A 24,418-nucleotide genomic window follows, 5' to 3' on the forward strand; every position below is an offset into this window, starting at 1 on the left:
GCACTGGGACTGCCCCCAGTTTTCCAGTACTGGGAGGTTCTTTTTCCAGTCCTTCCCACTGCCCTGAACTGGGAGTGCTCCCAGCATTGGGATTGCCCCCCCCCTACCCCCCCAAATTGCTGGGACCCCCATTTATTCTCTCCCCCCCCCCCCCAGTACTGGGACAGAACACCCAGCACTGGGACCCCCCCCCCTCTGTACTGGGACCCCATTTGTTGTCCCCTCTTCCAGCACTGGGGACTCCCCCCCCCCCCCACATTCCCCAACCACAGCCCCCCCTCCCCAGGGCGGGGGCGGTGCTGGGAGGGGGGGGTCTGGCACTGTGGGGGTGCTGAGGGGGCATTTTTGGGGTGTTTTGCCCTCCCCCATAGGGTGGCACCGAGCCTGGGGAGGAGGATTTTTGGAGGGTTTCATGGGCATTGTGCCCCCCCCACCCCTCCATGGCAGGTGGTGCCAATCCCCCCTAATTTTAGGGGTCTGTGCCCCCCCCCCCCCCCCCCAAACTGGGAGGGTGTGACCCCTCCTCCCAGTTCTCCCAGTGCCCTCCCCTCCAACCACGCCCTGAATCCTGGAGGGAAAGGGGAGGGGGCAAAACCAGCACAGCCCCCATAACATGGGTGCAGACACCCCCCCCCCCCCCCACCCCAAAATCCAGGCTGTGCTGAGGGAGGGGGCCAAGCCATGACCCCCCCATTCATGGACCCCCCAATTCCCCCAGTGCTGTTTAGGGCAGGTCCCAGTGCAGAGCAGCCCCCTCCCCAAGCCCCGGGGGGGGTTCCCCGGCCCCCCCCAGCCCCGTCTGTGTGCTCAGCCAGCACTGTGACCCCCGGCCCCCCCCGAGCGCCAGACCGGGGTCCCGTCCCCCCCATCCTCGACCTCCCCCCCCAGGGACCACTTTAATATGAAGGAATTTTTTTTTTGTGTGTGTGTGGTTTTGGGTTTTTTTGGTTTTTTTTTTGTTTGTTTGTTTTTCTTTTTTGCTGATTTTTTTTTCCTCTTTTGTAACAGAAAGGACCTCAAAGCTCCTCCTTACCGCCCCCCCCCCCCCAAGAGCCCCCCCAGAATGCCGCTGCACACCCAGACCCCCCCCCCCCCTCCCTTGTACAGCCCCACACCGGGGGGGCCCCCTCGTGTTTCCCCCCCCCCAAGTGGGGGGCAGCCCCCAGCCCCCATAGGGGTAACCCCCCCCTCCCAAATAGGCGTAGTCGTTCTGTGTAGGGACCCCTCCCCCCCTCATTTCTAAGCCTCTAGATCTCCTCTCCCTATTGCTTATCAAAAAAAAATGGGGGAACACCCTCCCCCCTAAAAAAAGAACAACAACAAAAAAGAAAAAAATACAAAAAGAGCCAAAAAAAGTAAAAAAAAGCCCTAAAATGACAAAAAAAAAATAACCACTCCATGACCCCCCCAACACGTGTTCCCCCCCCCCCCCCCCGCATCAATAAATGTAATTTGATTTTTTTTCAGAAGGCGGCGATATTTGGGTCTTGCTGGGTGTGGGGGGGACCCCAAAACCAGGTGAAGGGACCCCAGAAAAACCACACAAAGAGGAAGGAGGTGAGAGGGAACCCCAAGAACCAAGTAAAGGGATCCAAAACCAGGTGAAGGAACTCGCACAACCAAGTAAAGGGACCCCAAAACCAGGTGAGGGGAACCCCAAAACCAGGTGAAGGAACTCGCACAACCAAGTAAAGGGACCCCAAAACCAGGTGAGGGGAACCCCAAAACCAGGTGAAGGAACTCGCACAACCAAGTAAAGGGACCCCAAAACCAGGTGAGGGGAACCCCAAAACCAGGTGAAGGAACTCGCACAACCAAGTAAAGGGACCCCAAAACCAGGTGAGGGGAACCCCAAAACCAGGTGAAGGAACTCGCACAACCAAGTAAAGGGACCCCAAAACCAAGCGAGATTCCCAGGAACCACCTGGGGGAACCCCAAAGACTGCATGAGACCCCAAGAAACAAGCGAGGGACCTCAAAACCCAAGTGAAGAAGACCCCAAAAAACCGGGGAGTGTCACGCTGTGCTCCAGGTTTATTGGTGGGTACAAAGCTTCACAGTTTGGAGTCGCCATCAGTAATTGGGGTGGGGGGGAACCCCCCCCAAACCCACTCCCCCTGCCCCCCACCCCCCTAAAAAGCTGCTCCGGGCTGTCAGCCGGGGTTAGTCGGTGCCATCGATGTGCAGGGGGCCTCGGGGGGGACCCGGCCGGGGGGCACAGGGGTGCCCGTTGAGCTGGGCGGGCGCTGCCGGGCTCTTCTTGGGGAGCAGGGGACAGGAGGCCCCCCCAGGACAGGCACGTTTGGGGCTCGGCGCCGGCCGCTGCATCTTGTGCTCCAGCAGCATGTGGTTCTGGGGGGGCAGCCCCAGGCAGGCCCTGGGGGCACACACGGGGTCAGCGTGGGCACCCCCGGGATGGGGAGGTGGCACTCACGGGATGGGGGACACTGGGGGCAATGGGATGGGTGTTGCAGGCACTGGGATGTGCTGGTGATTAGCATTGGGAAGGGGTGCGGAGGGGGGATACTGGAATTGGGCACCCCAGGTACTGGGAAGCCCAAGGTTTGGGACTCACTGGCACTGGGAAACCCTGAGCACTGGTTACTGGGAGGCAGTGGTGCTGGGCACTGGGATCCATTTGTTTTGGGCATCCTCTCAGGCATCAGGTACTGGGAGCTACTGGTGCAGAGCTCCCGAGGCACTGGGTACCAGGGTCTGTGTGCTGGGACACCCCAGGGATTGGGACCTTGCTCCCCTTGAGCACCCCATGACTGGGAAATGGGGACCCATCCATGCTGGGACCATCACCCACCAGCACATACTGGAACCCACTGGTGACACTGGGACCCACCCACGAGCACTGGGCCCTCCAGGCCTTGCGCTCCAGCACCCCGTGGATTTGGACACCTCACAGTGGGCACTGGGACCCCCTTGGTACCCCGAGACCCCCTTCAAGCCTTCGGGCGCCACCGTGGGCACCGGGATGGTGGCATTTGGTGGCCACGAGGACGGGGCCCCCCCGGGTACCTCAGGACGTTCTCGATGCAGCTGCGCTGGCGGAAGAGCGCGTTGACCACGGGGGTGCCCTCGGGCACCAGCGGGGCCTTGCAGAGGAAGGCGAGGATGGACAGGACGCTGTGGAAGCCCTGGAATTCGGGATCGGCCTCGGTGCAGAAGGTGATGCGCTGGCACAGCTCCGTCAGGATGGCCAGGTCCAGGATGATGGGGCTGGCCAGCAGCGAGTCCTGCGGGCAGCGAGGGGGGTCAGGAGCCACCCTGGCACTGAGGGGACACCTCGGGGACACTCTGGGGACACCCCGGTGGCCCTGCACGCACCTCGCAGGTGTTGTGGATGACGATGGTGTTGGTGCCACCCATCATGATCTCGGACGTGTACTCATCCAGCGCCCGCTTGCTGTCCCCCACGTAGGGCACGTATTTGATCACCACCTGCCAAAGCCACGTCCCCGTCACCCCCATTGTCACCTCTGAGTGCGTGTGTGGTCTCCCCCCCCAGCCCATCCCCACCCCCAACTCACGCAGTGGTCAGGCTTGTCCTGGGGGCCGTAGAGGACGGGGTTGGCCTGGACTGTGTCGTCCACCACGTTGCTCTTGGAGATCTCCTTGGAGCGGAACTGCTGCGGCGCCGAGAGGTTCTTCCCATCGTTGTTCCCCAGGTGGTTGTAGCTCACTATGGACTTGGTCTGGGGCAGGGGACGTGGGCAGGTCACCCCCTGTCCATACAAGTGGGTACACCCCCCCCCCCCCCCCCCCCCCCCCCATTTGAGCACCCCACATACCTTGAGCCCCGCGCCCACCAGGAAATCCACCAGCACCGACTTGAGCTTGGTCTGCCCCGACTTGAAGTCATCACCACCGATGAAGACGCGACGCTGGGCGGCCAATTCCACCGCCCCCGGCACGAAGGTGTTCTGGGGGGACCCGTTGATGTAGGCACAGCCCTCCAGGATGCTGGCCACGGCAAAGAGTGTGGACGGGGACACCTCCAGACCTCTCTGCAGGGACACGGGGGCAGCTCAAGCACCACCGCGGCTGCGCTGTCACCCTCCCGCTGCCCTCGCCCACCCCCTGACCTCGATGGCCCTCAGCAGGTTGTCAGCGGTGTCGTTGAGCCCCGGAACGATGTCACAGAATCTTTCCGTGTTGGCCGTCCACAGGACGATGACTTTGTCCACCCCGCTGCTCTCCTTGAAGTCTCGGATGTCCCTGCGGATCTGCTCCACCTGGGACACGGCCGAGGCGGGGAGGAAGGGGACACAGGTCAGCTCGGTGGCTGTCCCCTCCCTTGTCCCCTCCCTTGCCCTGCCAGGACCTGCTCGGCCATGGAGCCCCGCAGGACGTTGTCTGCCCGCTCCTCCTGGTTGGCGGCGATGAATTCGGGGATGTAGATGGAAGGCCGGGGCTTCATCTTCTCCATGTGGGGCCAGAGCTGCTCCTGCAGCGGCCACTCCAGCACCTCCGCCCGCTTCATGGCCTCCGCCAGGTTCAGCGAGGAGATGTCCCAGCCTGGGGGACACGGGGTGACCCAAGAGCTCGGGGCACCCCGCGCCGCTGTGGGGTCCCCCCCGTGTCCCACCTACCATCGAAGACGATGTCGTTGGGGTGCACCATGGGCAGCAGGTCCCGGAAGGGCACGTAGACATCACCGGAGGGGCCGGTGCCCAGGCACACGGTGGAAGCTTGGAGCAGGGACCCGTAGTAGTTGGCTTTCTGGAATGGGACAGGCAAGGATGAGATGCTGGCAAGGGGAGGCGGGGTCCCCAGTACCCCCAGATTGGGGGGCTGGGGCTGCAGAGTCCCCCTGCAAGGGCAGGGAGGAGACTGGGGTGAAGGACACCAGTGCAGCTGAGCTTGGTGTCCCCATCCCTGAGGGATGACCCCCAGGACCTCACTGGGGTGTTTCTGGGGACACCCACCCCACTGAGGTCACTCTGGGGACGTTCACCTTACTGGGTTCTCTCTGGGGACACCCACCTTGTAGGGGTCACTCTGGGGAGACCCACCTTGTAGGGGTCACACAGGGGACACCCACCTTGCTGGGGACACCCACCTTGCTGGGGACACCCACCTTGCGGCCCGTCTTGGTCATCCAGGACAGTCCCAGTTTGTTGGCCAGCACGGCCGCTGTCACCGTGGTGCCATTGTTGCCCCCCCAGCCCACCAGCATCACCCCCAGGCGCGGCACCTGCCGGCCCGTGCGGAAGGTGAAGCGGGTGGAGCACGGCCGCACCTGGGGACAGAGAGAGGGGACAGCTGGGGACAGCGGGGACGAGCAGAGCCCTCCACCCCCTCCCCAAGCCCCCCGGACCCCTTGCCCACCTTGGTGACGCCGTTCTCCTTGCAGACGTGCACGGTGCTGTACGTGTACTTGGCCTCGATAAATTCCTTGCTGTAGGTGACGTTGGGGCTCTCCACGAGGAACGGCTCTGCCATTGTTCCTGGAGCTGGAATAGGAGGAAATGGGTGTCAGCGCCGCTGGCCTGGCATGCCGGGCCACCCCCCGGCCCTCCCCGCGCCCTCCGCCCTGCTGGGACGTGGCTGTGCCGCCCGTGGGGACCTTGGCTCTCTGCCCTCCCCAGCGTGGTGGTGGCACTGGGACGGTCACTGCAGTTCCTTCCCAACCGTGTCGTGGGACAGAGGGGGTGTTTGGGGGGGGACAGCCTCACCCCAGGACCTCACAGAGAGCCCAGGGGTGCACGGTCCTGCCCAGGGCAGGCAGGGACTGTCCCTGCTGTCCCTGCTCTGGGGGTGGCACAGGAAGGCAAGGGGGGGTTAGGGATGCTCCCAGGGTTCATGGGGTGACCCTGCATGCCGGGGGGCCTGGGAACTGCGTCTTCCCTCGACCCCTGGGGGTGACAGAGGTCACTTCCAGGTTGCGTGGGGACAACCCCGCACCCTGGGGTGGTGCGCAGGGGACACGGGGACCAGGGGTGTCCCTGCTCCTGAGGGTGGCAGCGCGTGCAGGGGACATGGGGACAGAGGCTGTCCCAGCTCCCAGGCATGCAGAGAATTTGGTGACAGGGGCGGTCCCTACACCCTGGGGTGACAGATGGGGCAGAGGACATGGGGATCAGGGCTGTTCCCACTCCTAGAGCTGTCCCAGGGGATATCGCGACCAAGACTGTCCAGCTCCCAGGGGTGGCAGAGGGGACACGGTGACAGCGGCTGTCCCAGCACCCCGTGCTGGCACAGGGGACGTGGGAACAAGAGCTGTCCCTCTCCAGGGAAAAGGCGATTTGGGCACAGCGGGTGTCCCAGCACCTCGGGGGTGGCGGGGGACACCGGGACGAGAGCTGACCCCGCCGAGGGGACGGAGGGACACGGATCCGCAAACCCGAACTTCTCCGGGGGTCAGTCCGCCCCGCCGCGGGCACTCACCGGGCCGGGCCGCGCCGGGCGCGCAGGAGCCGAAGCCGGTGTCTCTGTCCGTATCCGTGCCGGTGCCCGGTGCCAGTGGTCGTACCCGGTGCCCGTTGTCCGGTGGCGATACCCCGTGCCCAGTGTCCGGTGCCCAGTGCCGACAGCCGGTGTCCGATGCTCAGTGCCCTATGTTCGGTGCCCGGTGTTCCGTGCCCGGTGTCCGCTGCCGCCCCGCGGGGACGATGCGATCGCGCTGCGGCCGCCCCGGCTCCCGCCGCTTAATCCGCTCCGCGGCCCCGCCCCGGCCCCGCCCCAGCCCGGCCCCGCCCCCCCCGCACGTGCCCACCGGTACCGGCAGCCCCGGTCCCCCTCCCCCCCAAACCCCCGACCCCCGGTCCCGGGGCACGTGCGGGCTCTCCGGACCACGCCAGCCGCTCGTACCGGGGGGGGGGGGGGGGGGGGGCGCGGCGGGAGGTCACGGTCGGGAGGGAGAAGCGGCCGCTGACCCGGGAAGGGGAAGTGTCGCCGGGGCCGGTCCCGGGCCGGGACCGGGGGTCCCGCCGCCGCCTTCCGGCCATTGACAACCCCGGCCCGGCGGCTTCCTGCACCCGGGACCCGCGGGCGCCTTCCCACGGCGCCGCTCCCACGGGGCTGCCAGCCCGGCACCGGCACCGCGCTGCCCCCGGCGAGGGCACCCCGGTACCCCCACACCCCAAAAGTCATGGCACCCTGGAGCCGCCGGCACGGACACCCCGAAGGTCGTGGAACTCCACAGCCCCTGGAATTGACACCCCAGAATCCCCGGCGTGGGCACCCCAAAAATCACGCCTCGCCGGAGCCCATGGGAGCCCTGGCATCCCGGAGCCTCCAGGGCGGACATCCCACCACGGTGTCCCCTCCGCCCCCGGCGCCCACCCCGGGTCCCCGCGGGCGCTGCCGGGGGGCACCGGCCCCTGTGTGAGGCCGCACCTCCCGTGTGAGCCCGGGGAGCTCGGGGAGTGCCCGGCACCGGCGCAGAGAAGGGATCGCGGCCGCCCACCCCCCCCCCCCCCCGGCGGCCCCCGGGGTCCCGCTGCCTTTCAATGGCCCGCCCCGCTTCAAAGGGGCCCCCGGAGCCGGAGCAACGCCCCGGCCCCCTCCCCACCCTCGCTCCCCGCAGACACGGCGAGGACAGCTCTGCCCTCCTCCGCCACCCACCCCGCTCCTCGGGGCTCGCTGCCATCGCCACCCACCCTCCGGCTCTCAGCGGGATGGGACCCACCGGGACCGACCCCGGAGGGCACCTGCGGCCGGGCGGCCGCGGGGAGAGGCGGCGGTGGAGGGCACGGCGGTGCCGGGGGGCCGCGTCCGGCCCCTTGGCCATGGAGGAACAATGATCCCTTGGTGCCGGGCTGGAGGACAAAACGAGCCCCGCGCTGGAATGCCAGTGCCTCAGCAAATTATTGAAACAAAAATAACATTTCTTTGTACAATAATCCTGGGGCGGGGAGGGTCCGGGCAACGCTGCCAGGGGCCCAGAACTGGTATTTTTCCACTGCTTTTCCTTTTTTTTTTTTTTTTTTTCTTTCCCCTTATTTTTACTTTTTTTTTTTTTTCGCCCCCCTCCCATAACTCCCACCATTGTTCCTTTCCCCCCCCCACTCCCTTCCCACTCCTCCCACGCTCGGCACCGCATGAGCGGGGCTCCCTTGTTCCCGCTCGCCCAACGCGTCCATGGGCCGGGAGCCCGGGCCGGCCGCCCAGTGCCTTCGCTCCCCAGCTGCCGGGGGCTGGCGAGTGGCCAGCGGAGCCGTAGCGGAGCCATAGCGACCGGCCCCGCTCCCCCAGCAATGGTGCCCACCCCCCGCTTCCAGCAGACCCCCCGCTCCAACCCCGGGATGGGTATCCAGGCCACGCAGCACCCCCCAAGCCCCTGGGGGCTCCCAAATTTCCGCAGCGTTTCATTCTAAGCAGGTTCAGAGGGGCTGCTCCTGCAGCAGCCGGAGATGCTGAGAGTGCTGGGAAAGGCTCGGTTGTGGGGGGGGGGGGGGGGTCTTGCCTTCTGTGTCCCCTCCCCACAATAAGCCCCAGCTTTGTGCCTTGCAACAGCCTCAGCATTCCCTTGCCACGTTTTCCTTCCTCCGCTGTTGGGTTTTTTCCCCTCGTGTAACACAATCCCAGGCCCTGGCCCTTCATTATCCCTGCTGGCAGCTCCTCATCCTCCTCCCTCTCCCTGTGCCATCGCCCTCCCGGCGCTGCGTGCCCAAGGTCGGACCCACGCCTGCAAGGGAGGGAGCAGGGGGTGTTTTTGGGGGTCGTGCCTGGCGCTGGAGGTGCAGCAGCTGCTCTGGGAGAGGGACCAGAGCCATCGGAGCGTGGCGAGGACAAATTATTCTAATGAGCTTCCTCCTGTAAACGAGCCACGAGCAGCGAAAGGTGCCCAGGGAAAAAAAAATAAATACAAAACGGAGGGGGGTAATCCACAGGGGAAAAACCCATGGGGGAAAAATACCCACAGAGGAAAAAAAACACGGAGAGGGAAAAAACCCACAGTGCTGTCACCGCGTTTCCAGCATTCCTAAAACCTGGCCAGGGCCTTCCCACGCCTGCGTGACCCCAAATTAGGGGCGGTTTGTGCAAGACGTGGTGCGAAGTGACTTCTTCCCAAGCGTGACCTGAGTTATCAGCGAATTATCACAGCCCAGGGCTCCTCCTGAGCCTGCAGCCGGCTCGGTTCTGCCAGCCGGGAGGACACGGAGAGCGGGGATGCTCCCGGTGCGGCGGTCCCGGCTCCCGGCGGTGCCGATAAGGAGGCGGCGGCGGCAGGAGCCCGGCTGGCTCTGGCACAGCAAACTCAGCCAGTAAATTTCCACTGGGGCAGCTCCGAGTTAATGAGCTCAATGCGTGACCCCGGGCAGCGCCGGAGCTGCCAGCGGTTTGGAGGAATTCCCCAGGAAAGCTGGGAGGGGATGGGGACCCTTCCTGTGCGAGCGGCCCCGCGGGGCAGGAGCCGGCCTTGGATCAGCTCAGCGCCCCGGGGGAAGCTCACGGAGGGTTAAAGGGGGCCTGGGGTGCAGAGCTTGGCTCCCGAAGCTACGTCTGAAACTAAAACTGGAGGATTTGGGGATTTGCAAGAGCCTGGGCTCAGCTCTTGCTCCGTGGTTGAGTCCCACCGGTGTCTCCTCCTGCCGTGTCAGCTGCAAGGACAAGGACAACTTTTAAAAAATAAACCAAGACTCTGTAAAAACGTTGTTTGATCCCTGGATTATTGTCACCTTCTCCATAGTTTGCTGTTTTGGAGGAACAATCCCGAATCCAGCACTTAACCCAAGTGAACACGTTATGGGCACAGGGAATGCAGTGCCAGCACCTGTGGCCTGCAGCCCCCAGTTTGTGGCAGTCACCTCCTGCTCCAGGAGGGAGGCAAGAAGGAACACGGCAGCTACTCCAAGGCCATTACACCCCTGAGTAGCTTTTATCCTTGATTTTATTTTGCCTGCTCCATCCCAGCCCCAGGGATGCTGATGAAGGCAGGGCCAGAGTGACAGCAAGGCAAGGGACAGTCCTGACACAGCCCCGGTGCCCTTTGCATCCTGAGCTTTTTTTTCTGGGGATGATTCAGCCAGGTGGGAGGAGGTGGGAGCTCCAGCAGGGTCCATGCCAGGTTCATCCCCACCTCCTGCTCCAGCAGCACCCCTGGGATGAGCCTCACTCCTGCAGCATGCATCCCTGAACCTCCTGCTGCTCCAGGCTGACACCAGCAGCATCCAGCACCTCTCCCAAAGCAACTTTTCCTCCAAAAACGCCGAGGGTGCTGCAGTGGGAAGCGCCCCCAGCTCGTGCCAGGGCTGGAGGCCGATCCCAGCGCGTTCCAAGGAGCTGGCCCAAGCTCCAGGCACCTCTTCCCTCTCCTCTTTCTTACCTAGTCCCTGCTCTGACACTTTAACTCACTCAAGTGACCCGGTTCCTTCCCGTTTCCTGCTTCCAAGCTCCACGCCAGCCATTTATCACCTTTCCCTTTTTGAGTTTCCTTGCAGGGAGAAGCTCTGAAAAGAAATCCACAACCTTATTGTCTGCTTGTTTTCCAATACAGTGAATTTATTATATGTTGCAAAATCAGCATTCAGCTTTTTTAGTGTACAAAAAAAGGACACTAGCTCTTAAGAAAAAAGATTAGGAAAGCTGAAGACTATGCTGCCTTGAAATTGTAACATTTTGGCAAAGTGAAAAGCTCTTTTGTAAACTCCAACTCCATGGCTCAATATAGTTTTTATCCACAGTACAATATTACAAAGTAAAACACAGTATCAATAAGTTAAGATCATACTTAAATCACCTAGAACTGGTTTCTATTAACCCAAAAAGCACAAAATTTTGCCTAAGCTCTGTCGTCTCTAAAAAGAAAAAAAAAAAAAAAAAAAGGAAAAAAAAAAGGCAGATTCGACTACAATTCTTTAACACAGTCCAAAAGAAAAGTGAAGCAGGAAGTTGGTGGATGCTAATTGGGTCTCACAGTTTGGATATTTCATTAAATATTTTCAGGTTTTTTTTATATTCAAATTTTTTAGAAGTTCCAGAATATACATGTAAATGTACACAATACATCTTTGTATACAACTCTGTTTGCAAAAATATCTTATAGCAGATGTATAAAGATCGAGATCCATCTCTATCCCCCCCTCCCCAAGCAACAACAACAACAAAAAAAAAAACAAAAAAACCCTCCTTTCAAAATATTAAGGATCAGGAGAAGTGTTTCCATGGAAGAATTTACTCATCCTGGGTTTGTAGCTGCTGCCTCTTCTGCCATCCCGAGTTCTGCCTCCTCCGCAGTCGGAATGAAGCCCCCACCAAGCCCCAGCACTGGGGAAAAATTCACTTTTTCCACCCCCCCCAAAAAAAAAAAAAAAAAAATCCTGGTATTGGGCAGGGCCAGTGCCAGTGACAATCCCGGAGCCGGGCTGAGGATTTGTGACATCCCAGGTCCTCCTCATCCCCTCCCAGATCCCCACACGGCTGCGGACGCGCCCACCCCGCCCGCCACAATTCCCGGCTGGAATTCCCGGCAAAGCCCCCGTGGAGCAGGAGCACGAGCACAAAGTTTCCCAGACAAAAGCTCCTTGGTTCCACAAGTCCCAGCATTTTCCAGAAGCACCAGAGGCAGGTGGTGCTGCCCCAACGCTCCCTGACCTCCAGGTTTGCTTTGGGGAGGAAGGGATGGGAGCAGAGCATTCCTGAGCCCCGGGAATTCCCTGCAGGAATGCCCTGGGGGCGGTTCTGGGGTGCTCCCCTTGTGCTCCTTGGGCAGAGCATCTCTTCCCACCCTCCTTCTCCACAGACCAGTGGAAGACCTGGGGGTATTTCAGTAGCATTGCAAGGGCCACCGTGTCCCTCTGGCTGTCAGCTTTCCCTTGGAGAAGGGGATGGCAAAGCCCTGCTGAGCATTGGCTGCACAGGGAGAGACCTCAGAATAAAGTGACAAAGCAAAAGCAGTGGCTCTGGCTGTGTGACAACAATGAAATTAATATAATTATTAACAATAATTTTATCTCCTACTTTTAATACAGCAAGATGGACCCATGTTTTGTTTGGGGTGGGGAAGAAAACAAAAAAAACCCCTCAAAATAACTCCTTGTGTGTAAGAAGTGTTTCCCTCCTTAACTCTGCCATTCCTCTCCTTCAAAGGGTGAAAAAGCTCTTCAGTGCAACCTCCAAGGGATGGAGACTCCACAGGGAAGGAATCCTTTACTTTGAGATAAACGGAAGCGGGAAGAAGTCAAATCCCACAGGCTGGCAGGATTAAAAAAAGGGGAGAGGGGAGAGAAAGAAAGGAACAGCAGAGTTAAAGGACACCTTTGTGCCTTTTGGAGTGTTTCTCACACCCTGGCCATACTCTAAAACGTTCCCTTCAATCGAAAGTAAAGAATTAAAAAAAAAAAAAAAAAAAAAAAGAAAATCAGGAAGCAGGACTGCAGGGAGAAGCTGGCTGAGATAAAGCACACCAGTGGAAGGGATCCGCGTGGGAAAACTGCACCTTACTGCTCTCACAAGGATTTGCTGCTGCCTTGCAAAGACACACAGACACACACAAAAAAAAACCAAAAAAAAATATCCCAGGAGAAAGCAGAGCATCCCCCACCCCCTCCTCTCATGGATCAAGGAATAAAGTCACTCCTCTGGGTGACTCTTGGGTAAGTTTTAGTAATACTGCAAGGAAAGGGTCCCAAGCACTTGGCCTAAAAGGAAAAGGGAGGCACAGTTTTAGAAAAAAGATGCTTTTTTCTTTCCTCTTTTTTTTTTTTTGATACAAAAATAGACCATAGTCTCATTAGCAATTAATAAAATTCGCTGCCTTGGTAGAAAATTAGAAAAGTCAAAGCCAGACAGGTCTCCATCTTCCCAGCACTGGTAGCTGGAGGTGAACTGGGCAGACTGGGCGGGAGGTTTGCACCCAAACGCACAAAGCAGATAAAAAAAGAAAAGGGTTTTTTGGGGTTTGTGTGGGTTTTTTTTTTTTTTTTTTTTTTTGGTTTTGTGGGGATCCACCTCTGCCCTGGTGCCAAGGTGCTGAGCCCGGGGGGACCCCCTGTGCTGCCACCACCAACCCCCACCCCAGGATGACAATGACAAAGCAGGGCCAGACAAGGAGAGCTCAGGGAACGTGATGTATTTCCGCGGAGCCGGGAGCACACAGCTCTCATTCCAAAAACAGTCCTAGCAGCAATTCCAGTTCCTCACCATTTGTAGGACAATTTGTAACCCACGTGGAGCTGGGCCGGGGTGGGGGGTGGGGGGGGGGGATTACAACTGCATGCCAAACTTTTAATCCATGAAAACTACAGATTCTTAACCTTTGGGAGCTTCGGTCACTTTAGGCAAGTTTTCTCTTAAGTGTCAAACGCTGGCTTCAAATAAGCAGAATTTTGTTTGTTTGTTTGCTTTTTGTTTGTTTTTTGTTATCCATTTGTTACATTCCAACATTCAGAGAGGCTTAAAAACTCGGGAGGAGCGTGCTGGACGTGGACATGACAGATCTGGCATCTTAAAGTCATCCCCAAGTTCTTCAACCACGAGGAATTAATGCTCGCCTCTGAAAGGGATTTTGGGTGTATAAAAGGGAACGTAACGTCCAGGGTGACTGGATTTTGGTTTGCCCTACCCAGTCCAGGGGTGAGTGGCAGCTAAAACTGCTGCTGGTCATACTCTGCTATCAGTTTTTTGATGTGGGCCAGTTTGTTGTGGAGGTATTCGCAGCGGTTCTTCTCTTGGCTGTAATTGGGGTTTGTCTGCAAAACAAAACAAAACAAAACAAAACAAAACAAAAAAAAAAAAAGAAAATGCAGAGGTGGGAAAGGTTTTGGAAAAATCAAAGCTGAGCCTTGACAGCATGGAGCAGATCATGGAATTAATCATGGGATGGTTTGGGTTGGAGGGAATGCAAAGATCATCTCATCCCATGGGCAGGGACACCTTCCACTGTCCCAGGCTGCTCCAAGCCCCATCCAACACTTCCAGGGATTCAGGAGCAGACACAGCTGCTCTGGAAATTCCATCCCAAACCCTCCCAGGCAGGAATTCCTTCCCAATATCCCATCCAGCCCTGCCCTCTGGCAGTGGGAAGTCATTTGCTGTGTCCTGTCCCTCCATCACTTGTCCTCAGACCCTCTGAGCCCCCTTCAGGCCCTGCAAGGAGCTTTAAGGTATTTCCAGAGCCTTCTCTTCTCCAGCCTGGCCTTGGACACTTCCAGGGATGGGGCAGCCACAGCTTCTCTGGGCATTCCATCCTATTCCCTCCCCAGGAAGAATTTCCTCCCAGCATCTCACCTAAACCTCCCCTCTTTAAACTTAAAACCATGGAAAGAAGCTTTTTTAGATCCTTCTTTAAAACTGTCCTGTTCTGATCAAACCCAGCATGAATAAAATCCCTTTCTAGCATTATCCAAGAGCTCCAAGAGCCTCCTCACAGGGAAGGAGCACACCTGAGTTAGGATCAGCCTAAATGGACTTCCAACCATCACCACCTTCCCTCTGCCATCATCTCAGAGCCTCTGGAACAAAGATGAATTCCCAACATGCAGGGAATCTCTTCAAAAAGCTCCTAAATCCTTCAGGACAACAGGGCTCAGGACCATATTCACTTACTTAAAGGAAAAAAAAAAAAAACAAACCAAATCCCCACTGGCATGTGGATGCTTTGCATAAAAACTACTGAAATTTAAGGTATTTTACATGCCCCAAAGTCCAAAAATCCAGGGACAGAACTCCAGAGCCTGATCCCAGCTCAGATCCCGTGTCCCAGCAGCCCCCAGAGGATCCTGTTTATCCCTCAGCCTGTGATCTGAGACACGAACTGTTCCTTCCCTGGAGAGATAAAGGGCCTGAGTGAACACACCCATTGTGCCACGGCCACGGCTCAGCGATCCCCAGGATCCACGGGGCACTCCCAGCTCCCCCCAAACCCTTTCTGATCTGCTTTTAGGGACGGGCTGGAGCTGAACAAAGATCTGCTGGAATTGCCTCAGAGCCTGGGTTTGCTCTTGGCAAGGGCCCATCTCTTTCAGTCACACCAGGGGCACCACCCAAAAGCCTTCTGTGGCCAAGGACATTCCCTTACCTTTTTAATTTTTCGATATTCCTGTAAAATTTGATCGTGGATGGTCTGAAAAAAAAAAAAAAAAAAAAAAAAGAGAGGAAAAAAATAGGGCATTATTTTCAGTTCTGAAGTAGGTATTTACTGATGGCTCAATGTACACAATTCCTCCAAATTCCAACCAAAATCTGCTCCTTCCATGGCTTCCCTGGGCAGATCCAATGGCTACAACCAGCTCTGTTTCCATGGATATCCTGGAGCTGACACACAAGGACGAGGCCACACTCCCCAGCCATGAGAACTACCTGTGACAAGCACCTGGATTCCAGAATAATTCACGTTTCCAAAGCCCCAACTGATGTTTTTTTCCTTCCACCAAGATCTAAAAACAATCCAGTGAGGAATTTTGCAAGGAGAAGGGCAGGGGGTTTAAGGGAAGAAGCTGTGCTTAGCACAATAGGTGCTCTGTAAAAATCTGTTTATTATCCTCGACGAGACTCACTTTTTCAAGCTAATGAATAGCTAAAACTCTTTAAAAATCACTCTGACAAGTCCAATAATGCTGCATTATTAAGATCAAAGATTGCAGAGGAACAGATGACCCCGTGCTAGCTCCCCTTCCAGCCCTGATACGCTCCCATATGTGCAAATATGAGTTTTTCTGGCTGGGATACACTAATAGCTTCCAGCAGCTTTTGGCTAAGGACACCAATTGTCTCACTGAGGCCTTTCCTTGTCAACAAGTCCCCTGATGTGGCTCCAGCCTGAAAAAGGAGCAGCACAGAGCTGGGTTAGGAGCATTCCCCCAAAGCTGTCAGCTGTGTGCACGTTCCCCACCAGTTCTGAGGATGGAATTTCGACACCGACCCGGCTCAAACAGAGCAAGATCAAGAAGACCTGCAGCTCTACCACGTGCACGAGTTGGTTTTTTTTTGTTGTTTTTTTTTTTTTGTTTTTTTTTTTTTTTTTTTGGGGGGGGGGTGGTTTTTTTAGCTCTCTTTCTACCTTGTATTCCTCAGAGCCTTGCAGAAGTTGCTTCAGCTTGGCATCCAGCTGGGTGAACCGTCGGGTTATCCTCTCTATCCGGGCGTGTAAATCCCTGTACTCGTTGTACTCCGCGTTGAAATCGTTTTTGTAGCTCTGACGCTGCTCCGAGGAGGAAATGGCTGCGTATTTTCTGCAGAGGGGAAAAAGGGTTTGGTGAATGGGTTTTGGGGAGGGACTAGAATTGGGGGGGGATTCTCTGCAGGATGTGCTGGTGATGAGCACTGGGAGGGAAGAGCCTGCCAAGTGTCTGGAAACGAAATCATGGATAATTTAGGATCATAGATCATCTAAATGGGATATTGGGAAGGATTTCTTCACTGTGAAGGGTCTGGGATGGAATTCCCAGAGAAGCTGTGGCAGCCTCATCCCTGGAAGTGTTTGGAGCAGCCTGAGATAGTGGAAGGTGTCCCTGCCTGTGGCAGGGGTGGGACTGGATGGGCTTTAACTCATTCCAGCCCAAACCATTCTGGGATTAAAGCTGGAAAAGCCCTCCAAGATCAAATCCCAGCCCTGCCAAGGTCACCACTAAACCACATCCCCAAGAGCCACATCCACATGGCTTAAACTCCTCCAGGGATGGAGTTTCCCTGTCCCAGTGAAGAAATTCTCCCTAATATCCCATCCAAGCATCCCCTGGTGCAGCTTGAGGCTGTTTCCTCTCATCCTGACTCACATTAAAGTAGCAAATTATGGAGGCAACCACTGAGGATTATTGCCTTGACCTCCTGTAAAACAAACAATGTTTGCTCCCAAAACTTCTATCTCTGCCAGATAGGGTGGAATGGGCAGGTACAGCCAAGCCTGGAGCAGCTGGGGGTGGAGAAGGACACTCAGATAGTGCTGCTACAGCTTCTCTGACTCCTGCTGGCCTGCAGAACATGGAGTTCTGCATCTGTGCCAGGCATTGGAACAGCAGGAATACGATGCTTCCAGTGTTAAGAGTCTTTAAAGGAACACAAAAAGCATTGAGCCATCGTTGCAAAACCCTCGCAGGGTGATTATGTGGCAAGAGCATGACAAGAAACCACGGTGAGGAGCTTTATTCCATTTTTTTTTTTTTACCAACAGCAGCTCTATTTCCAGCACCTTCTGGAGACACTCGATGTGTCCTGAGCTCAGGTTGAACTGATGTGCCTTTGGGGGTCTTTTGGAAGTGATTCAGTTCAGCAAAAGCCATTAAAGCTGTTATTTACAGCCCTTATTTAAAGCCCTCTCTGAAGGTAAAATTCATCTTTTGATAGGTGATGGCTCTAATTTGCCTCCCTGCTCTGGCTGCAGCAAGGCCAGCTTGGTGCATGGACATGGAAAAGCTGATTTAGGCCTCAAATTAAAGGGAAACTTTCAGTGCTTGAAACTTTTAAAGTGCTCTAAACTTCTAGAACTGACCTCCTTGCCAGGGGCTGGGATAAAAGAACCATCCACACAGGATAAAGAAGCATCAAACAGCAGTGACAGGTCTTAGAATCTGAGGAGCTGGGCACAAACCAGTCAGATCACACCAGGTGAGACCACAGAGCTCAGAAACCTCTCCCAGCTTCTTAGGAGAAGGCCCAAGGAGCAGCAATATCCCTTTTTGGGAGGGATCAGCATGTGGGTGAGAGAAAAAAAAAGCCCCAGCCACCCAAATTCTTGGGAATAGCCCTAAAAATGTCACCTCGAAGGGGTCGTTTGTATGGTTGATCCAGCCTAGCAAAGCAGAAACCACAGGAGAAACCTTTATCTGCCCTAGAGCTTCCTCCTCCTCCTCCTCCTCCTCCATCCCTTCCCTCCCAGCAATTCCAGCACAGCCAAACCAGCTCTGATAGAAACAACCTCAGGGCTGGGACATGCACAGGGAATTTCCCCCCCCCAACCCTCTCCACCTCAGCTACAACTTTTTCCTCACCCCAAAGGTTTGTTTAGAACAGGTTTGGGTTTATGCAGATTCTGGGCTTCCTTCACAGGGATTTTTGGGCTTCAGTTGTTTAATTAACCTCGAGGGGATCTGATTAAAGAGTCAAGAGGTGAAACAACTCAGATCCTAACCCAGGGGTTACAGCCTCCCAGGAAAGAATATTTCACTGCTTTATGGAGATGATCTTGGCTCTGAAGAGGGCAAGAATTAGCAAACCACCCCAAATCCTTCCTTGTCCTGCCTTTCCCAACACAAAAGCAGATTATTCCCTCTCAGAGTTTCCAGCTGGAACATGGAGATGTTTAATCCTTTCAAACCCCTCTAAAGTGTGAAATGTTTCTTGAAGTACTTAAAACAATTTATAGGAGATAACCTTGGACACCTTAAGTAGGTAAAAACCAGCTTTGATATCAAGTTTAGTCTCAACTATTAATCTGCAGAGCTGGATTTGCTCTTTTTACTCTTTTTCTTATACCCACCTAACAAAATTCTATCAAATAACACAAAAAGTCCAACAAAAATCCCCAGCACGTTGTGATTTTTTTTTTGAGCTTGAAACATGATCCCAAAGTGATGAAACAACTGATAAACATACTTACAATAAATAATCTGGCATTTCTGAAGTTGATGTTGGTACACTAGAATTATTGCATGTTCCATTTAAACCTGAAAAAATAAAGATTTGTTTATAGATGTTCTTAAACTTCAAAGCTCTTTGCAATTTAGCCTCAAACTCATAAAACTTGCCTGAGATATACAGTTTATGGAATTCTAAAGGATTTCTGTTTTGCTTGGAACCGACAGAGGAGCCACAACAAGGTGGCTGAAAGTTCAAGGCTACTCCAATATTTGTCTGTCAGCAAAACAACACCAACGTGAGCCAGCACACCGAGCAGCAAAAAAAAAAAAAAAAAAAAAAAAAAAATCTGAATGTAACTGGTGGATAAACAGTGCCTGGAGTGAGGTGACAGAGACAGCACCACTGGGAACAAGGAAAACACACCCTGAGCCCAGAGAGCTGAGCTGGGCAAGGTGAACCTTCTGTTCTCCTGTTTCTACACTTGAGAGATTCCTCTGGGGATACTCCAGGGTGAGAATCCTGAATTAATATCCCAGAGTCCTGCAGCGCACCACTGAGAGGATTTTAGGGAATGCAGCTATAAACACAAATCCAGGCATTAATGAAGGCTCAGCTAAGAATGTTCAGAAATTGAAGGAAGAACAGAATAAACCAAAAGCAGATTCATCCTCCACGTCCACCAAACACTGAAGGATAAATGTGGAGGAAGAAAGCAGCTGGATCCACATTTGGAAAGGGATATTTTCCACAAACTGTGTGTTACACTCCAAATCCTTACCAGAGTCAGCTGCACAACCTGAGTCAGCAGTACCCAGACTGCATCCTTAAAAAGATGGATTTTCCTCTGAATTTCCACAGAAAAGCTTTCCTGTGCAGGATGGGAGAATGGCACAAACCCACTGTTTCTAAAAACATCCTAATCCCAAATTCCTGCTGCAGCTCCTCCTGCTTTTCCTCCTTTCCTGACCACAGCATGGAAGATGCAGAACAAGGTTTAAGGATGGTGGAAGGAAAGGGACACACTGAAGGTTTATTTTGACTGTGAGTGCCACCTACTGACTGAGAGGACCCCAAAGGTCCCTCCAGAGGCTCTGGAACAAAATTCCCTGGAGAAACTCCCACTTCTGGCAGGTGGTGGAACCAGATGAGCATTAAGGTCCTTCCAAACCAAACTTTTTTTGTGATTCTCTGCTTCCCTACATCTCCAGGGGGAATTTAGGGAAGGAGCAGGATGAGGATGGTGCTACCCACAGAAGGAAAACATCTCAGTTCTGGCTGTCCAGAATCCAAGCAGGACTGACCACATCCTGTTTGTGATTGCTCTCAGATCAGCTCAGATTTGTTACCTCAAAACAGCAGCAGGAACAAAACCCAACTGCTAACAATGGACAAAAATCCAGGAATTAAACATTAAAGAGAAGCAGAAAAAGGTGGTGGAGGAGGCTCAGCAATTTCCCAAGAATTTGGGGTGTTTGGGTATTTATAAGACAAAAAGAGAGATGTCTGAGTACCTGTCCAGAAACACATGGGGAAGAGAAACAATGTGGAAGAAACACAACATTCACAGAAAAAAAAACCCCTGGGATTGACACAGAAGTCCAAGAATTCTCCGTTCTGCAGTGCCACACATCCATCAGCCCCACAGACTGTCATCAGGAATCACTGCTGAGCCACCAAAATGCAAATTGTCACTGCTGCAAAGCCTGTGGGGAAGGGGAGAGCTGGGACCAGCTCAATGCCAACACCATGAGAAACTCCCCCTTTCCAGGAATCCAGCAAAGGAGTCTTCATCTCAAAATATTGTCCTTTTGGAGCCAAAACTGGAGGATTTTCATGCACCAAGCAGGAAGGGGAATGTAGAAAATAGTAACAGGGTGAAGGAAAATGCAAAAAGGAATTTAACAGATATTCCCAGAGGCTGCAGGGAAAGTCCCAATGCTCTGGGGAGCTGTTAGAAACAGCAGAAAACATGGAAGCAGCAGGAAAAGGAATGGATGGGATCAGTCAAGAAATATTCTCTGCTCTAAGAGTGCACAGACATGGTTTTGAAATAGTGGCTTGATGGAAAACGTTTTCATCCCACCTCAATGAAGATTCACTGCTGTGTCAGTCCTTGAATAAATAAATCCCCAGCCCCAGTGGGATGGAAGGAAGCTTTTCCAGCCTGGAAGAGCTGGTTCTCCACTGCTTTAACAGCATTTATCACCAGGTTTATCTATCATTTCTTTTGTAGCCAGTATTAAAAGCTTTTGTGAGTAACTTTTCATTATAAACCCAAACAACAGTCATCACAACAGCCAACACAAGCGCTGCATTGCTCTTCCCACTGCTCCCAGCCTTTCATCCCCACAGATTATCCCAGCTTTTAATTTAACCAGGAGAAACATGACACGCTCTGAGGCAGCTCCAAACAGCACGAAAGGTTAAACAGGAAAAACCTGACACCCTGTGTGGAGAGGAAGCACCTCTGGTGATCTGGAGGGAGGACAGTGCTGGCATTTGGGTCCCCAGAGCACCTGGCACGACCCAGGATGTGCCCATTCCTCCAGGGAATTCTGCCATCGCTCCCAGCCAACACCACAGCACCTCTGGGCCCCCCAACTCACCTGGGACCTGTTCCTGGGGAACACTAACTAAGTCAGCATTTTTTATTACTTCACAGTTCTGCTTCTCCTCTTTGCACTTCTCCTCGCTCTTCTTCTCCTTCCTCTCCTTCTCCTTGTCTTTGTGCTTTTTGGATTTTTTCTTGGATTTGACGTAGGAGCCGCAGTTGTGTTTGCTGCTTTGGGCACAGTCTGTGGGCAGGGGGTGACTCAGTCTGTCGGGAGGCTCCGTGCTCTCACAGTCTCTGCCGTTGTGAGTCAGGTCGTTGCTGACATCCGAGAGGGGATCGTGAGGTCTGGGAAGCTCCAGGGCTGGGAGGGAGGAGCTGGAGCTCACCGGCTCCGGCAGAGCCGGGGGCAGGGCAGGGGGGGCCAGGGTGTCCTTCCCGTTGGAGGAATTCAGCTTCCCGTTGAGAGTGGGTTGAGTTCTGTGAGCCAAATGTGAGATCCTGGGCTTTTTGTTGGCCAGGGGGTCGATGAACTCCAGAGGTTGGGATCGTTTCTGTTTAGGGAGAGGGGGAGGAGGAAAAAAAAAAAAAAAAAAAAAAAAAAAAAAAAAAAAAAAAAAAAAAAAAAAAAAGAGAGAGAGAAATAAATCGCGTTGAAGGTGCAGAAGTGGAACTGGATGTTACCACTAGGTGGTGGTGCAATACAGGGGAGAAGGGAATATCCCCGGGAAAAGCAGTTTATCCATCCCAAGCTGCTTCCCAGAGCTCACGGTTTGGTGGGACAGCTTAAAGAATCCCACCAGCATCCCTTAAAGAATCCCACCATCCTGACCTCCCTTATTATCCACACACAGCCCATGCCACTCCCCAGCCCGCTCTCACTGCAGCTTATTTCAAACCCAGCCCTCTGGAACTCAAACCTTGCAGCTTCCCCTCTGTCCCAGCCAATTAGAGAAATATCCCTGGAAGTGTCTAAGGCCAGGCTGGACAGGGCTTGGAGAAACCAGGCCAGGCTTGGGACAGTGGAAGGTGTCATGTCCATGGCAGGGATGGAACTGGATGAGCTCTAAGGTCCCTCCCATCCCAAACCAATCTGTAATAAAAATATTTGTCCTGAGCACCCCAAAGTCCCTGTGAAGGAAAAATGTGCTCAACCCTCTGGAGCAGGGAGGCATTCACCAGTTCTGAATTTGATTCCCAGCTCTGTGGCCAAGAGTTTCATCCCTTCCCTGCTCCTTCCTCTTCTCAAGAACGAGGCACTGCCCAGAAGAGGGAGGAAGTGCCAACTGCTCAGTTCTCAGAATTTCAGGCAAAAGGGGACATTTAAAAATCCACGTCACAGGGGCCAACGTGACCTGAGCAGCCCTTTTTTGAACAAGGGTAGAAAAGGAAGTGGTTCCCAGCTGTGCCCATACCTTGGAGGCAGCTGCCTCCAGCCTGGAAAAGCTGCTCCATGGAAGAACCCATCCATCAGACTCAGCTCAGCCCGTGCCAGCCAAAACCACCTCAGTGTGTGCCCACCTGGCAGCTCTGGGGCTGCAACAGCTCTGAGCCAAAGATTATTTTGTGCCCAGAGGAAAACAAGCGATAGCTCTGGGTATTTCTTTTGGATAATTCATTATTTTCTTTCTGTCTCAGGCAGGATTGCGACGTGTTTGTGAATGGAAATGTTGTTCCATCGCTGAAATGCAACTGGATGGTGGCTGGAGCAGCCCCCAATTCCCTCTTTTCTCCCTTGGATTTTCTCTCTCTCTTTGCTAACTCAGGGGTCTTGAGGACACTGCTGAGTGCCAGGAATTCTTTCCACCTGTCAAGGTAATTAAGGAAGAGCTGCTGGTTCTGCCACTGAGCTTGAGGGGCAAGGACAGGACAGCACGTCCGACCGGCTTGGCAACATCAGCTCCCAGTGTCCATCTCCCCAAGGAGGGGCCATCTCTGTCTGCAGGGCTCTGAACAGCTGACAGAGCTAAAAACTCTGCCAGATTTTACAACCTTTTCTCTAAAAACAACAAATATCAGCTTCTCCAAACTCATCTCTCTGGTTAGGAGGGTTATATACATCCACTTGCTAGAATTACCAGACCAATCATCTTCACCTTCATTCCACAGCTGAACTCTCCCAAAATATTCTACATTCCAACCTACCAAATCCCAATCCTCTGCTGGCACTGCACCCATTAAAAACCATTTCTCTAAATAGAAACTACAGCCAGAGAGTATTAAAAAAGTGACAGCTCACAAGGTTTGCTGTGGTTTGCTGTCTGACATGACAGAATCATGCTGGAAACATTTCTATTCCACATTGGATTGTCCCTGTTTCACCAGCCTTACCTAAATCCAACCCAACCAACCACCCAAAGTTTCAACTGGGTAATTCTGAGAGATCAAAACCTCACCCTTAAAGACCTTTGAATCTTTAAAATACGGACAGCCAGAGAAACAAGATAATTTTTCAATCTTAAAAAAAAAAAAAAATAGGACACAAAACCAGGATCCTTCTGAGCTAACTTGAAGGTGATCATTCTTCATTCACCAGGAACATGCCCACAGCAGAGCAGGAGAGGATTTTGAATCAGCTACCTGGCAAACGAGTTACACAGTCCTTGTTCTCAACCAGAGAATTGCCTCCCTCTCAGTGCCAGAGAGCACATAATTTCTTTACCTGTTAATATTCTTTGCCACTAATCCTCGGTGTGTCTGTCCAGACAAGCAGGCATTACACATTCCATTGGCAGGAGAAGAATAAATACTCAACTTGTCTGGGCTGACCCACACTGGAAGAAGGGAAGGCAGCACATTTCACAACGCCAGCAACGCCTGTGCTGGGAGATACTGGGAGAACTGGGGACAAAGCTCTGCTTGACACACGTCAAACGTGGCTCCTGTGTGGTTTATGGTCATGGAAAAAGCAGGCAAAATGTTCTTTTCACAGCTCCCTGCTCTGGCATCTCCGAGCCAGGAGCAGCCCAACCTGCCCCTGATCTGTCATGGCAATTAGGCTGCAAAAGGTCAAGGGTTTTAATAACCCAACCATGTTTGGGAGCTGCTTATTACAGCTTCGTTCCACTCAATTATTAGTAATGAGGAAAACACAAGCTCGTTCTCCCAGGAACTCCAGGAGGGATGGAGGCACTGCAAAAGGAATTTAGCCCTTAAAACAAAACCTGAGCCTCATTGTCAGAGATCCTCCCCACAGGCCCTCGCTGAGGAGAGGAGAAACAGATGCTGAGCAAAGCCAGAATGAGACTCCAACTTAATAAAACAGAAATAAAAACCCAAGGACCCCTTGACCCGGCAGCAGGTGATTACAGGGTGCAGACAGGCACAGCCCAGCCTGGATCCACAGAGCCAGCAGCCAAATCCATCAGGAACACACAGATCCAGGGGCTGGGAGTG

General features: G+C 54.1%; 2 protein-coding genes across 3 annotated transcripts in view; both read right to left on the reverse strand.

Annotated features, from left to right (window-relative positions):
- Positions 1 to 2,163: 2,163 nt before the first annotated feature.
- On the reverse strand, positions 2,164 to 5,454 carry ISYNA1 (inositol-3-phosphate synthase 1). The gene is made up of 10 exons (XM_062510103.1): positions 5,341 to 5,454; positions 5,090 to 5,251; positions 4,602 to 4,731; positions 4,334 to 4,527; positions 4,095 to 4,244; positions 3,801 to 4,016; positions 3,540 to 3,704; positions 3,337 to 3,450; positions 3,028 to 3,245; positions 2,164 to 2,377 (listed from the first exon to the last, which is right to left on the reverse strand). Exons 1-10 carry the CDS (start codon positions 5,452 to 5,454, stop codon positions 2,164 to 2,166), a joined length of 1,677 nt encoding a protein of 558 aa, XP_062366087.1.
- Positions 5,455 to 13,012: 7,558 nt separating this feature from the next.
- The window catches only part of ELL (elongation factor for RNA polymerase II), a 50,093-nt gene continuing 38,687 nt past the window's right edge, over positions 13,013 to 24,418 (reverse strand). For both annotated transcript variants that reach the window (XM_062510171.1, XM_062510172.1), the window contains 5 exons: positions 21,078 to 21,576; positions 18,491 to 18,557; positions 15,956 to 16,127; positions 14,975 to 15,019; positions 13,013 to 13,646 (listed from right to left, as the gene is read on the reverse strand). In XM_062510171.1, the coding sequence (XP_062366155.1) occupies positions 13,542 to 13,646; positions 14,975 to 15,019; positions 15,956 to 16,127; positions 18,491 to 18,557; positions 21,078 to 21,576 (888 nt within the window). In that variant the 3' untranslated portion in view covers positions 13,013 to 13,541. The remainder of the gene's footprint in view (positions 13,647 to 14,974; positions 15,020 to 15,955; positions 16,128 to 18,490; positions 18,558 to 21,077; positions 21,577 to 24,418) is intronic.

Source organism: Cinclus cinclus, chromosome 28 (assembly GCF_963662255.1).
Source record: "Cinclus cinclus chromosome 28, bCinCin1.1, whole genome shotgun sequence".
In the NCBI taxonomy this organism is placed as follows: domain Eukaryota; kingdom Metazoa; phylum Chordata; class Aves; order Passeriformes; family Cinclidae; genus Cinclus; species Cinclus cinclus.